The sequence below is a fragment of the Scomber scombrus genome, chromosome 14 (genome assembly GCF_963691925.1).
Source record: "Scomber scombrus chromosome 14, fScoSco1.1, whole genome shotgun sequence".
NCBI classification, from domain to species: domain Eukaryota; kingdom Metazoa; phylum Chordata; class Actinopteri; order Scombriformes; family Scombridae; genus Scomber; species Scomber scombrus.
Window position 1 is genome coordinate 10507823 of NC_084983.1, and position 14972 is coordinate 10522794.

At 40.7% G+C, this 14972-nt stretch overlaps 1 protein-coding gene across 5 annotated transcripts; it reads left to right on the forward strand.

Moving 5' to 3' along the window:
• The first annotated feature begins 466 nt into the window (after nt 1-466).
• Nucleotides 467-12108, forward strand: nlgn3b (neuroligin 3b). 5 transcript variants are annotated; one of them, XM_062432985.1, is made up of 6 exons: nt 467-947; nt 3005-3064; nt 3987-4136; nt 5008-5193; nt 7309-8098; nt 11310-12108. In XM_062432985.1, the coding sequence occupies exons 1-6, from the start codon at nt 467-469 to the stop codon at nt 12106-12108; spliced, it is 2466 nt and encodes an 821-aa protein (XP_062288969.1). The 5 variants fall into 5 exon arrangements, with proteins under 5 accessions (XP_062288969.1, XP_062288970.1, XP_062288971.1 ...); XM_062432986.1 differs by lacking the exon at nt 3005-3064; XM_062432987.1 differs by lacking the exon at nt 3005-3064 and having other exon boundaries at nt 650-957; nt 3961-4136.
• Nucleotides 12109-14972: the final 2864 nt, after the last annotated feature.

The following is a 14972-nucleotide window of genomic DNA, read 5'->3' on the forward strand; positions in this document are numbered from 1 at the left end:
TGCCTCCTCCACTGGTACATAAAGATCAGTATTCAGTGATTTGCACACGTACAGTAAAAGCATACATTTTCCCTTTTAAGGCTGCATTTTGTCCAAAGAAGTTATTAGCATTGAAGTAACACAGGATTGTATTAAGCTTATGGATTTTGAGCCCTAATATTTAGTAGGAAGACACTACTTTCATCAAAAATGTGTCTTATTATAAAGATTTTCAAGACTATCTCCACATATGTCTGATGTTTAACTGTATAATTTCTCTCATCATCTTGTTTTCAGATCTGTGTGCACTGCAATGAAAAGCGGAAGTGGGGGCGGTCCATACCTGACTGAGGTGTATTTGGATTTGATAACCGTTGGAGCCAAAGGCACAGTGAGTGATGTCTGTTTGACAGGGTCAGTGCAGAGGGACTGAGCGGACACTACAGTGCGCATTCGTGTTTTGCAAGGGCACCGTCTTGCCCAGACCATGTGGCTGGCTACATTTAGAGACCATCTGTTGCCTGCACACCTGCCACATCAACAAGGGACTGTCACCATCACCCACTGTGCTCTTCTTTGGTGGATATTATGTTCCTGCTGGTCATTCACCAAGTCAACGAGCCAGAAATTCTACCCGACAGTGACCACCCAGTTTGGGAAGCTGCGGGGCCTCAGGGTGCCCGTGCCCAGTGAGGTGCTCAGGCCTGTCGACCAGTATCTGGGGGTCCCCTATGCTTCTCCACCAGTGGGTGAGAAGCGTTTCATGCCCCCAGAGCAGCCCTCCTCTTGGTCAGGTGTCAAGAATGCTACCCACTTCATGCCTGTGTGCCCTCAGAACATCCACAACACCGTGCCAGAGATCATGATGCCCATATGGTTCACCTATAACCTGGACACAGTAGCCACATACATTCAGGATCAGAGCGAGGACTGTTTATATCTAAACATCTACGCTCCGACAGAGGATGGTGAGTCGGTGTGGTAAAATGGACAGCAATGATTCTCCATGTCCATTGATCGCCGTTATCATGTCCCTGATGTCGTCCTGTGATCATCATAAAGCATGTGTGAGACCACCGCTCATGTCATTGCTGCCATCAAGGGCTGATTCACCATCCAAAGCATCATCGTCTCACCTGTTGCAGTCATATTATATTTAAAATAACAACCATGCTCCAATTGATAAGTAGGAAATTACTTTTGGTAGTCAATGCAAATGTAGATACTGACCTGATGCCACTGAATGAATCTTTTATTCAGAGAAAGGCATAACTAAACATAAATATACTGGACTATGTCTATATTTTCCCACTAGTAGACATCTAGTGAAATATTGCTGAAGTAAGGTGTTCAAGTATTGGTCTGCCTAAACTAAGCAATAATTTTCAGCTTTTAAAATGATGAGTCTAGCATATTCAGCTGTCACCTCTGAGCATCAAAAGTAATCATGAAGACTTACTTAGTTAGGAGATCTGGTGAAGCTAGCAGTGCCGGCTTTTCATGTTTGTTCAAAATCCCAAATTACTGTTTCTTCATATTTTACTGAATCGTAGCTGTGTTCAGACAGTGTGTCTGTTGGGGGCCAATTAGTGAGGTACAAGAGTCAACTTCTGTCTGTCTCTTGCTGAATCTGTCCTATTTTTGTATCTAATAGAACAGTAAAATGAACCAGCAAGGGAACGTTTTGTGTGTCTGCTGTGAATCTATAGATTAGCAGTACAATGTAATACCACAGTGACTCTGTATCTTCCCTAAATCCTGTGCTGACAAACAGATTTATCTAATTCAGATGACTTCAATGCACCAATTAAACTCAGTTTCTGACAATATATTGCCTTTCTCACAAGCATTCAGTGCAGTATAATACAAAAAACATGCAGCATTCAAACTTTAACTGTGCTTATAAAGCAGCACTTCTTGACTGGCTTTATATGGTAGCGTAGCAACAACAGATAAACAGCCTGCTTGAGAGGTAGCTGTCCAAAATGGTGCAGCCCACGTTTTATAAAAACCCCTGGTCTGAGTTCTGAGTAAAAGCCTCCTCACCTACCACACAAACTGGTTAATTAAATTTCACATTTGCATTCATATTTCAAAGGAAATAACACAACCCACTGGTTCTGTACATTTTCAGCCTTTAGACTGTCATTGTTTATTTAAAATGCACCTTGGGCATTCTGTGACTTCATCATTTCTTTATCACTGATGTGAAACCTTTGCTGTTATCCTTTCTGCTTGTCTCCGGTAGTCTTTTTGCTGTGTCAAATTGAAGAGTACGTTTTTGAAATTCATGCTATTTAATAGCTATTTTTGCGGCTTGATGGCCCACTCAAGGCAGAGTAGATGTCTACTTTGTTCATTAAATTATTCGTTAATAAACCATATGCCTCATATCTTCAGTAGCTGTCTGAAAGTGGTTTACCTGGAAAATTAACATGATAGTTTGTGGAAAAAAGTAAAAGGCATAGAGAGATAAAAACGAACCAAGAAAGATGTATCATTCCAGTCAGAGCCGAGGCAGCCGAGTCAATATAATGATGTGTGTGTGTGTGTGTGTGTGTGTGTGTGTGTGTGTGTGTGTGTGTGTGTGTGTGTGTGTGTGTGTGTGTGTGTGTGTGTGTGTGTGTGTGTGTGTGTGTGTGTGTGTGTGAGTGTGTGTGTAAATATATGCATGCGTGCATGTACAAACTGTGTCATCCTTTACAAATATCTAACAAGGAGCAAGAATTTGTTTACTTGATCAAAACAGAATTATGAACACTTATTATTTTGTTAGAGCTTTAACTCTTTAAATCTCATCTCTAAAGATTTTACATAATATTGTCCACATTTTGTACTAAAGTAATTACAGGGCAAAGTACAACATGAACATACTGTATGTAAATTGCCTTAATTTATGGATTTTTTTCTCCGCATTGTGTCTGTTTGATTGGACGGCATTTCAAATAAGAGGCACACTCAACCACACTTTTTTTCCTTTTTTTAAAATCCTGTACTTCTTTTTTTTCCCTCATGTGAATCCCAGGGAGCCAACACAGGAAAAAGGGGGCGGCTTTCTCACATGCTGAGACTCATATATCTGAAGGTATTTTCAAGAGCTCAAAGTCTTGATGCATGGATTCTTTCAGTTTGAGTTTGGCGAATGAAGATCTCACAAATCTTGTTTTTTACTTTACTAAGAACTTCTTTACTTTGAGTGGAATAAAACATTTTTATCTGATTATATAAGTCTGCTGTTGCTGCACCTCATGTCTTGAATCGACTACTGTTGCAGTCCTCTCAGTAAGGGCTACATCTCTGCTGCATGAACATTGATCTACAGATTGTATTATCCATTAATCCGTCTTATTGTTCCTTTTTAAAGACAGTTGTCGGTCAATATAACAAATCGGTCTCAAACATGAAATATTGGAACACTCATGGTGCTTTTCTGCTCTCAAAATAATAACAGTTTCTATTTATATACGTATTCGGAGATAACAAGCTCAGTGTAGTGTGGTACATTTCAGTTGGAGTCCGAATCTGCTCTGTTCTCTCATACATGCATAAAACACGTCTTTAAGCTTGTGTTGAACTGTACAATTTCATCATTACAGAATTTTCTTCTCAACTGGGACTAAACAAGTCAATTCAACTGATTTTTTTCTCCTTGTATCTCTAATCCATTGCATTTTATAATAAACAGCAGTGTCCTGATATGTAACACAATTCCTTAAAAAATATGCACTCTAAAAAACTGTTTTGAATGACATTTGACCATTTAATTCATACACCCCCTGTCAGAGTGTATATGCCATGCATTTTCTGAATGTCATTACAGCTTCCAAACCACAGGCCTACCACCCTAGCTTGCTTCTCAGCTCCTTTTCTATGCAGCCTTTACCCACACCTCATACACAACAGTTGGGATATAAAATTTTAGTAACTGTGCTCCATTAATTCTCCATTTCATTACTGTTGTCTCTGCAGTTGTTTGCTCAGCATGCGTTTGTGTGTTGACGTTGCAGATATAAGGGACTCGGAGGCTCGCCCTGTGATGGTCTACATCCATGGAGGCTCCTATATGGAGGGCACTGGGAACATGATGGATGGCAGCGTGCTGGCCAGTTATGGGAACGTTGTCGTCGTCACGCTTAACTACAGAATTGGAATATTAGGTGATGACAGCGGCTCTGTGTGGTAACTTTTAATGGTGTTACAAATGAGGCATTTAGCCTCTGTTTGATCAGAGAGAATAAACTGTAGTAATGGTCGTTAAGTTCCACTTGTGATGTTGTTATTAACCTATAAAAAGAAGGAGAGACATGAGAGGAAAAATGTAAAATAGCAGAAGAAAATATATAGATCTTGGTGGTATGGCATGGCTTGATTTGCATTCAAATGTTGTCCTCAGAGGAAAAGTGATGCAAATACTTATCACACCCTGTCCTTGTTCCACACAAGCTGCTTTATACCCACTCTGGAAACACAATTTATCTTCCTTTAGATGGATTTATCTAATCTGTACAAGAATATCAGCCCTTGCCACTGAAAACAAAATGATTTAAATACAGTATGGAGGAATGCAGCATACACAAGGTCAAGAGAATTTCCCTTTGTTTAACATTCAAAAAGAGTGCGTTGTTTAAAGTGAGACTGGAATACTAGGCATCAAGTAACAAGATCAATTGTAAGAGCACTTGTGACCTTAACATGCTTTTATGAAATTCATTTAAAGAATCATGCACAAGTAAAATATTTATTTATTCATGCACACTGAATGTTATGAATTCACTGCTGCGAGGAGAGTATTCAGATTTGATGAGCAGGCTCCCAATCACTTCCTGAGGCGCACTGCTGCTTGTAGACTATTACAAGAACTTGACTAAAATAGTCACTGTAGGAGAGAAAGTGAAGGCATATTTGCACCTGTGGGGAGCGGTGTCAGTTTCTTCAGATGTCCTGCCGAGCTACAACTTTAGATCAAAGCGTTGATGTATGCTGTGTATCTACTGCAGCACTAGCTCTTGTCTCTTTCTATACGTTCAGGCTTCCTCAGTACGGGTGACCAGGCCGCAAAAGGAAACTATGGACTACTGGACCAGATTCAAGCTCTCCGTTGGATCAGTAAGAACATCGGTTACTTTGGAGGAGACCCCGGTCGCATCACAGTGTTTGGATCCGGAATCGGTGCCTCGTGTGTCAGTCTGCTAACACTGTCCCACCACTCAGAGGGTAGGAATCAGCTATTTACCACATCACAGTTACAGTATCTCCAACTTTGATCAATACAAATTCCCTTAGTTATTAAGTTGAGTGGTAATTAATGCACAAGCGGTAATTAATGCACAATTAATCCACATGTGGTAATTAATGCACAAAAAAATATGTTAACTTATTTTAATAAGCTGATATAGGTTTCTAATTTTTTTCCTTACCAAATGTTCTTCTTATCTTAAAGTTGTCAATACTGCTATTAACAATAATATTTAATCATTTTGGAAATTTGTTCTTTGTTTCAAGTGCAGCTTTAAATGGTCTGTCAGGGAGATGAAGTGTTATGATATGGGAGCAGGGTAAAGTGTGTATTCGTTAAATAAGTGATTGCTTTTGTTCCCCCTCCACTCAATCTAATCAGCCTAAAAGCATTGCCTCTTTAAATGTGAAGCTCTTAAAGAAGCCCACTGGCATTATAAAGTTTTCAGCATGTCATCACATTCACCTGTGTCCGTCCGTTTTGTAACATTGCAGCTGATTAATATTTCAGTCTTTCAGCGTAACATTTGTTTGCCCTTCTTCTCCTACTTTCATAAACTGTTTCAAAATGTGTCCAAAATCTATTTTTAAAAACCCTGTTAAATTTCGTTCATTGCTTTTCTGTAATTGCAAAACCTTGGGTGAAAACACCAAAAAAAGGGTTGGTGTGAAGTTGATGCAGGACCACAATAAAACATCCAAACTCTTCTGATATTTTCTGTTTAAAAAAAACTTTTTTTTCAACCCTGCAGATGTATCAGTGTTTTTTTTAATTTAAAATGGCATACTGCAGTCCAGCGTCCATTGTGTTATCAATTGCTGCAGTATTATTTTTGAAATGACAACATAAATCAATATAAATTAAATGACACACACTATAAATTACCCTAAGGAAACTGGTATCTGATATCCACTGAAAAGATAAATAGGTAACATGAAAACATGCCATTTGGTGAACACTTATCCAAAGCTCCTTGCAAGAATCAAAGGTGCGCATTTTAATATGGGTGGCCCACTGGGAATTGAACCTCTAATCTCTGCGGTATTATTGCCCCAGTCTTCCCATTGATGCTGGACAGAATCACAAGAAGGGCAGGAATTGTGTGTTTTCATCAATGCCAGGGAGGCTGCAGCAACTGTCCTTTGTGAGGTTAGTATTTGATGCCCTGGCTCGGCTGCATCAAATGCACAAAGACCTCTGGCAGTCTTTGAAGTAGACTTGCTCGCTGCTGCCCTAAAAAAATGTAAAATAAATGACAGGAGTGGAGGGAGAAAGTGACACTGTCCCTGCGCTCTTTTTCCAAAGACTGCAATGCCTTAACCTCAGCAGAGTATTTTTTGAGTCAATACATATCACTTGTCATTTTTAGGTGGTAGATACAAAATCCATAGAGACAGAGGTGACGCACTGCATATAAGAAATTCAACAGAGCAGCGTGTTTACAGTATCAACATTGAAGGATCAGGGTTACTTGCATATTCAGCTCCCAACACAGACCCTCCACCGCACAGTTGGCATCAACAGTCTACATGTAAGCTATGCAGCTTGTTAGACACACAGTATTAAAGATTCTGCAATTACAGTACGCCTGTGAATAACTGGTATTGGAAAGCTAGCCACATCCTCACTGAAACAAAGCTGCAAATTGATCATTAATTTGATGTGTATTCAGTGTCATCTGCATACAGCAATGACACCACATGAAATAAATAAGGGGATCAACAGACACCAGCAAGTATTTTTTTCATTTTTTCATCATTATAATAACCAAAGAAGGGCCCAACATCCTATTACCAGTTCTGTGCTTTCCACTTAGTGTAATATGTTTTTTGTCCCTGGCTAATATTCAAAGTACATGACATCTACATTTGTTTGCTTTTATATACCTAATTTTTGTGTGGCAACAAGCCTTTGCTAGTAGCAGTTAGTGTAAAGTGAATCAGTGAGGGCATGTATTTGCTTTGGGCAGTTCACCATGTTCTTCCAGTTTGTCCCGTATGATAATACTTTTAATGATGGTCTGAAGCGGTAGAGTACTAACCACTGTTCTCTGGGCCTCCTGTGTCTTTTCGTTCTGCATTCTGTGTCCCAAGGTTTGTTCCACAGAGCCATCATCCAAAGTGGTTCGGCACTGTCTAGCTGGGCTGTCAACTACCAGCCAGTCAAATACACTCGCCTGCTGGCCGAAAGAGTTGGCTGCAATGTGCTTGACACAGTGGATATGGTCTCCTGCCTGCAGAAGAAGAGCGCAAAAGAGCTGGTGGAACAAGACATCCAGCCCGCCCGATACCGCGTAGCTTTCGGCCCCGTCATTGATGGAGACGTCATTCCAGATGACCCAGAGATCCTAATGGAGCAGGGCGAGTTCCTTAACTACGACATAATGCTTGGTGTTAATCAGGGTGAGGGACTGCGCTTCGTGGAGAACGTGATGGACCTGGAGGACGGCGTGTCCGGCAGCGACTTTGACTTTGCTGTGTCAGACTTTGTGGACAGTTTGTACGGCTACCCAGAAGGAAAGGACACCCTGAGGGAGACAATTAAATTCATGTACACAGACTGGGCTGACAAGGACAACCCGGAGACCAGGAGGAAGACCCTGGTGGCTCTGTTCACCGACCACCAGTGGGTGGAGCCTTCAGTGGTGACCGCTGACCTACACGCCCGCTACGGCTCGCCTACATACTTCTACGCCTTCTACCACCACTGCCAGAGCCTCATGAAGCCTGTGTGGTCCGACTCAGCGCACGGAGATGAGGTGCCTTACGTGTTTGGCATCCCCATGGTTGGCCCAACAGACCTGTTCCCCTGCAACTTCTCCAGGAATGACATCATGCTCAGTGCTGTGGTTATGACGTATTGGACAAACTTTGCAAAGAGTGGGTGAGTAACAGCAGGCACAAAAAGTATTCAACTATACATAGTCTCATCTCATTCAGTCTCTCATTTTACATTCCAGCGTTGGTTTAGAAATGGTCGATGTGTTGGGTTTAACATGACAGCCCTCTCTTGTGCAGCCCTTATTTGTGTTGAGATCTTCAACCTTGAACTTCTGCTACTTTCGCTCTTCCTTTATCACCCTGATTAAAGGACTATAGCATTCACTCTTAAGTAGTGCCTCCTAATTAAGTGCAGTCTGAACTCCCACTGTCATTTCCTCCTGCCTGATCTCCTTTTCTCCTTTGTTAGTTCACAAGAATTCACACAAGAAAAATGGTGCTCCGGTTTTTATCAATTACTCTGAATTCCTATAAGTCTGTAAATTGGGTTTATCATTATTATTCTGCATACTGTAAACTTCTTACTGTAAGTTAGGTGTACTTCCACATGTTCTAATTGTATAAATTATCCACCCTAAACATATCAACATGTGATGCTTAATTGTATAGTCACATTAAAAGATGAAACTGCAAAGCACACACCATCTTGTGGAAGTTGTGCCAGGCTGTCTTTTCTTAAAGAGTCAGTGTCCAGTTTAGTTTTCCATAAAATTAAAAGTTAAAAGTTTCATCACTTTGGGCAGGTTTCCTAAAGGTGACGGATCTTAACCTTTACAACTTAATTCACATTAATGTTTAAAGCAGTTCCTCAGTGTTGAACAAAACGGTTATAATGGAAAGGAAATTTCAATAGGCAGTTAAGATGTACCCCATAAACCTCTATGTTATGTGGGGCGGAGCAGGTGAACCCAAGTGCAGAAACACAGAGGCAAGAGGACAGGGACACGGTCGGACAAGATATGTATTAAAGCAGGCCAGGGGGGAAACTAGTAGTGGAGCTGAGGCAGGCCGGGGCACGGTCTGGAACAAAATTCATGGAAGCTGGGTAGAGCGGGGGTCCAGAGCAGAGAAGCAGGGCTGATGAGACTAGGGACAGGATACAGGGACCAGAGACAAAGCAGATGGGACTGTAGGGAACAAGGTACAGGGTCAGGCTAGGGAAAACAGGCAACAACAAGAAAACTGATAAATGCAGGCAAAAAGCGTAGACTGAGTGGTGCACAGGTTACCATCTGCCTGGGCTGAATATAAGTTGAGCTATCTCCACTCACACAATCACACACACAGGGAGAGAGTGGCAACAGGTAGAGAGACACAGGACAGAGGCAGGAATCGTGACACTCTGCCCTCTTTACTCTGAGTTGTGATTAAAGTAAGTTTGGTATAAATAATATATTCATAGATATCATACCCATGTTTACTTGTAGTATATGATATTGATACATTGGTAATAGGTATCAGTTTAAAAAAAAATTAAATGTACTGTTTAGATTTGAGTATGAAGCTTTAAAAGCTTCATACTCAAATCTAAACAGTACATTTAATTTTTGCAGGTCATGTTCTGTAAAAGGCAAAAATTGCCAGAATTTAAAAATAAAGCCCTCATAATGCAGGTCTCCCCCCTCCACTCTCTGTCCTAAAGCCCGTCCTGGACATGGAAGCATGGACATATGTATGTGCTTCACACGAGCACGCAACACAACAGTTACTGCACTCACTCACACAGACAACCTCCGCTCAAGGCAAACTTTAAGTAAACCGTTGAAGTCCACCACAAAAGTAATGAGTGCTCCCTCTAACCGCTTGAGTTCACTTCCATTGAAAGTCTCTCGCTTTGACGTCACTGATAAAATTATGCGCTGTTCAGTTTCTCCCTACAGGCAATAGTGTGATTTCATTCTACTTTCTGTTGATATTTCCATATTTTTCTTTTCTTCTCTTCTTCTGCAATTCATGCAGTCCCTCACTTCCTATCCATCACTATCCCACTTCTCACCTGGCCTCTAAACTTTCAGTGTTTCACATGCGTACTGTGCGTACTGATAGGCAGGTAGCCCATCCAATCATTTATTCGGGCCGAATGAAATGATTGCAGGCTCATCACAGGTCTGCAGCAGCTACAGTTACCAGATTTTTTTTTTCTTTACAGAGAATTTCAACAAATATAACACAAGTGCTTCTAAAGTACATTACCTACACTAGCTTTAATCTAATAGGTGGAGGTGAACTGACTTTACAAAAACATGAACTGTTGAACATCTTCCGTTTTGTCAGTTATGGGAGATTTTACAAAGAAACAAACACAAAAAATATATGCATCTATCTTTCTATAGCTCTCCTTCAGGTACCTGTGATATATAGATTTGGGGTTATTGTTGGAGGCAGTGACATTTTAAGGACTTCAAAGGGAGGCAGGAGACATTTTCGGGTTAATAAAGTGCCCCAGTTTTCCAGCAAATGAGAGTTTATTAGCCAAGACAAGCTATGGTCTCACGTTGAGCTCATGTTACACTACAGTAACTCAGCACTTGAAAAGCGGGCTGTTGAAAGTGCAACAGAGTGAAGCTCTGCAGCACTCCCTCCGGGCAGCTTTTTCGTTTTACAGTTTGCCATGTCGAGGTAAAAAATTGCTGTGTGTTTTTGTAGATAAGTGATCTGTGTCGTAGTAGAAGAAGACTTCTGCTGCCCTGCTGGAGTCTTTACTGAATATTGAATGCAGAGCTGCAATTAATCCTTGTGGTTGTTGACTCAAGCAGTAGGAGGAGGCACAGTGCAGGTCACTGTAGGCTACTGTGTTAGTGTGTAGCATTGAGGGAGTGCTGAGCCCTTGAGGGCAGATGGTGATATTACATTGTGTTGATCTTTCCTTTTTGTTCTTTTGTTTTAACAAACAGGACTTCTCTTTTGCATTTGGAATAGCAACATTGTATTAATATTAATGGGAAATGAGGCTAAAATCATTATCACAATAATAAAGAGGACATTTTCCAGTAATGCTATATGTCTTTAAGTGTTTAAAGGAATCACATATATAATCGTCAAACTAATATTCAAAGTGAAGAACTGTGTTCTACTGAATGGAAAACAACATTAAATAAATAATTTTGTCAGGTTTCAAGATTCGGAATCATTAATTAGGGCAACAAAACATAGGCATCAAAAACGAGATAAGATCATATTATCGCAATATGATTTTGCTGGAAGTTGATAAGATAATGATGAATCCTCACCCTGCCTTAATATTAGCATTTCATTTTCTTTTAACACATTTGTGTTTTATAACATAAGTTTTTATGTCTGTTGTGTGTTTGTAGGGATCCTAACAAGCCAGTGCCGCAGGACACCAAGTTCATCCACACCAAGGCAAACCGCTTTGAGGAAGTGGCCTGGTCTAAGTACGACCCCTATGACCAGCTTTACTTACACATTGGCCTGAAGCCTCGTATCCGTGATCACTACCGCGCCACCAAGGTGGCCTTCTGGAAACACCTTGTGCCCCATCTCTACAACCTCCACGACATGTTTCATTACTCATCCACCACCACCAAGGTCACCCCGCTGGATCCCACCCAGTCCAACAATAAGAGGCCCGGCAGCACTGGTCGGTCTCCTGTGTCCACAGCCCACAACGATGACGATGGTGGGAGAGAGATGGGTCCTCTGATCATGCCGAACCCGAGAGATTACTCCACAGAGCTCAGCGTCACCATTGCTGTAGGGGCTTCACTGCTCTTCCTCAATGTCCTGGCCTTCGCCGCTCTGTACTACCGCAAAGACAAGCGTAGTCGTCAAGACACGTCCCAGCAGCCCAGTCCCCAGCGTGACAGCAAAGGCAACAACGTGAGCCACACCACCACCATAGACGAGACCCTGTCATCCCAGCAAAGGAACCAGTGCGAGGCCCTCCACAACCCTCACCACGTCTCTCCCAGCTTGGACTACTCGCTCAGCCAGCGTCGTTCCCCCGACGACATCCCTCTGATGACCCCCAATAACATCACCATGATCCCCAACTCTCTGATGGGCCTGTCCAACATGAGTCCATACAGCACCTTCCCTGCTGGTTACAGCTCCGCAGGCCTGCCCAGCACCCACTCTACCACACGGGTATAGCCTGCCCGAAGACGAGGGGAGACGGAGAGGAGACCTGTGACGTACATAAAACACGGAAATGTAAAGCTGTATTTAGGATGTGTAGGTAAAATAGGATTGAATATGTTCGTTCTGTCTTTTCCAAAGGTGTAAAACCTCCAACATCCTGCCTTTGCTCTCTCATAATAGGAAGTCTAACTGCAGAGTCATTTTATAATAATCATTTTCAAAGGCAGTGAAAAAGAAAAGAAAAAGTGCATTTCATTTTCCACTTTGGCTTTTTTGGAACTTTACCTAGCAAGAACTTAGTATAATGTTTATACAGTTGGATTTGTATGGGAAGCTTTTTCTTACTCTGTGATATCTATTTTGATCTCGTGGAACAAAGTGACATTACAACTCGTGGAGGACAGAGATGAGATCTGGCAAAAGCTGAAAAGCAGTATTATTATTACTATTATCAAGCTATTTTATACATATTTCTCATGGTACATTGCTTATTATGAAAATGTATTTTTACTGTAATTACTTTAAAATGCCTTGTAACTCGCTCACATAAGGAATTGCTGTGGAATCATAACAATAATGGATTGAAATTTTACTCAAATACTGGTCTCACATGTGTTAACAATATCCAGTTTAACCAAAATATGTCTTTCTGGCAATGCTTAACATAGCACCCCCTTGTGTGTGTGTGTGTGTGGGTGGGTGGGTGTGTACTGAGAAGTGCGCTACAAAAATGTAAATTAGGCATTGTTTGAAAGTAACCATTCAGTTTTGCATATGTAGTGTTGTGTAATCTATTGTAGTCTTTTTTAGTATCCTTGCTATATTTTTATTTCATGTGTCTCTGATTTGCTTACTACACTGTAGGAATATGAATTCTGCTTTACTATAAAAAGAGGCTCGCTTAACATGTGTTTTCCTACTCTAACCAACACATGGTTCTTTTGGCTTGGCTTGTTTGTACAGAATAACGTTAGACCAACATTTTATTTGTCGTTTGTTTATGAATACTGTAAGGTCTTCAGAAAGATAACTGTAATTACATTGTATTGTATGTATACCAACTCAATTATTCACATTTTAAAGAGGAGTTTCATGAAACTTACAGATTAATGCTCCAACTCCAAAGTGGTTCGGACCCTGTGCGTACCAAGATATTTCCAGGGGTCAATCTTTACTGAATGGACATGATGGACGTCAAGCTTTGAGATTTGATGTCTTTGAACCTATCATAATGTTGTTTAACCTAAATGAGACGACTATTAAAAGATTTTTGGAACTAAAGATGAGTCTTGTCAAAAATTGGGATTTGATCACACTTTGTATGAATAACGCAAGTGTAATAACTGGCGTTAAAATGTCCTAACAAGTTTACAGTGATAAAGAGATACTCATAATTGTGTGAAATGTATAGAGTTGGGGTTAATGTTAGAAAAAGGATCAGGTTGGGAATAAAATGGGGTCAGGGTCTAGTTTAGTTTGGTGTTCAGGGTTAAATCAACACTGTAATTTATGTAAAATAAATTATACATTCTTCCTCTAACAAAACTAAAAGTTGACTTTTTAAGAAATGAAATGGAACCTTTCTCTAGTTCCTCACACTCAAGTGTGCAGCTTTACTTGCTCTAGTAGCTTATGACACACCATCCCTGAACTGACATATATTAAACTACAGACCCCAATTTGATTAGACTTTGTCAGTCATAATAAGTTTAAAGGATGAGTTCACAACAGCCAGGTGCCCAAATGAGCACTGAAACAGGGTTTTCTTGCTTTAATCCTTCAATCTGTTCATACTGACTGTTAGAAGATCCCTCCATAATGCACTTACAGTGATGGAGGACTAAATCCACAGTCCTCACTTTAAGCAAAAATGCATTCAAATGTTTATCTGAAGATAATAGGAAGCGCCAATAGTCAAATAGAGATATCTTTCACAGTTAGTCTTTTTAGTAGAAAATTCACACCTTGTGTCTCGACAATGTTTGGGAAGTTGGCATCAAAAGGATTTAAAATTTGAACGATACTGAATTGATTTGACTAATTTGGGCAGCTGAAGCTTCAAATAAATACTTTTTTGCATGGCAGTAGGACTGTGGATTTTGTAAATAATAAATTATAAATGAACAGGAGGAAGTAAATCCTGTTTCAGTGTTCATTTGGGCACCTGAACATTGTGTTAGGACACACTTGTAAGTCTGAATCTATCCTTTAACTACCTCTAGCAACACAATAGACACATCTCTCCCAGGTCTCTTTGCCCTTCCATCTTCTTGTGCTCCTTCACCTGCAGTTTTAGGGCGCGTCTTTGAAAACGTTGAAACACGGCAGTGTCTGGTTGCAGTTTCCCCAGGCTTCAAACACGCAGCCAGGAGATTATCACGACAGACAATCAAACACGCAAACAAATAAACACCCAGTTGGAGAAGAGCTCAGTCCTCCCCTTACTTCATCATGCGGTAAAACAAATAATTCAGGCGTCCACCACAGGAGGTCATTGCCATTGAATTCTGACTGAGCCTGACACGTTCTTGTCCTCCAAGTGCTTTTTTGTTTGTTTGTTTGTTCGTTTGTTTGATGTCAGTTTGTTCACTTTGTCACAAGATAACATAACACAGATTACCATAGCAGGGATAGGAGGTGGTGCAAATATTTTTAGAGGGCCCCCTCCTCCCCTGTACAAACACATGCATATTATCATGTTCAATGCGCAAATATTAGCAAGTGTCTCTATCACACAACAAACATTCATGAAAATGACATACAGATAGATTTCTGTGCCACATACATATATACAGACAAGGTGCATTCATAGTGTTGTCTACTAATATAGATACACTTTTCTACCTGATTATGCAAAATGTGTTATGATATATGCA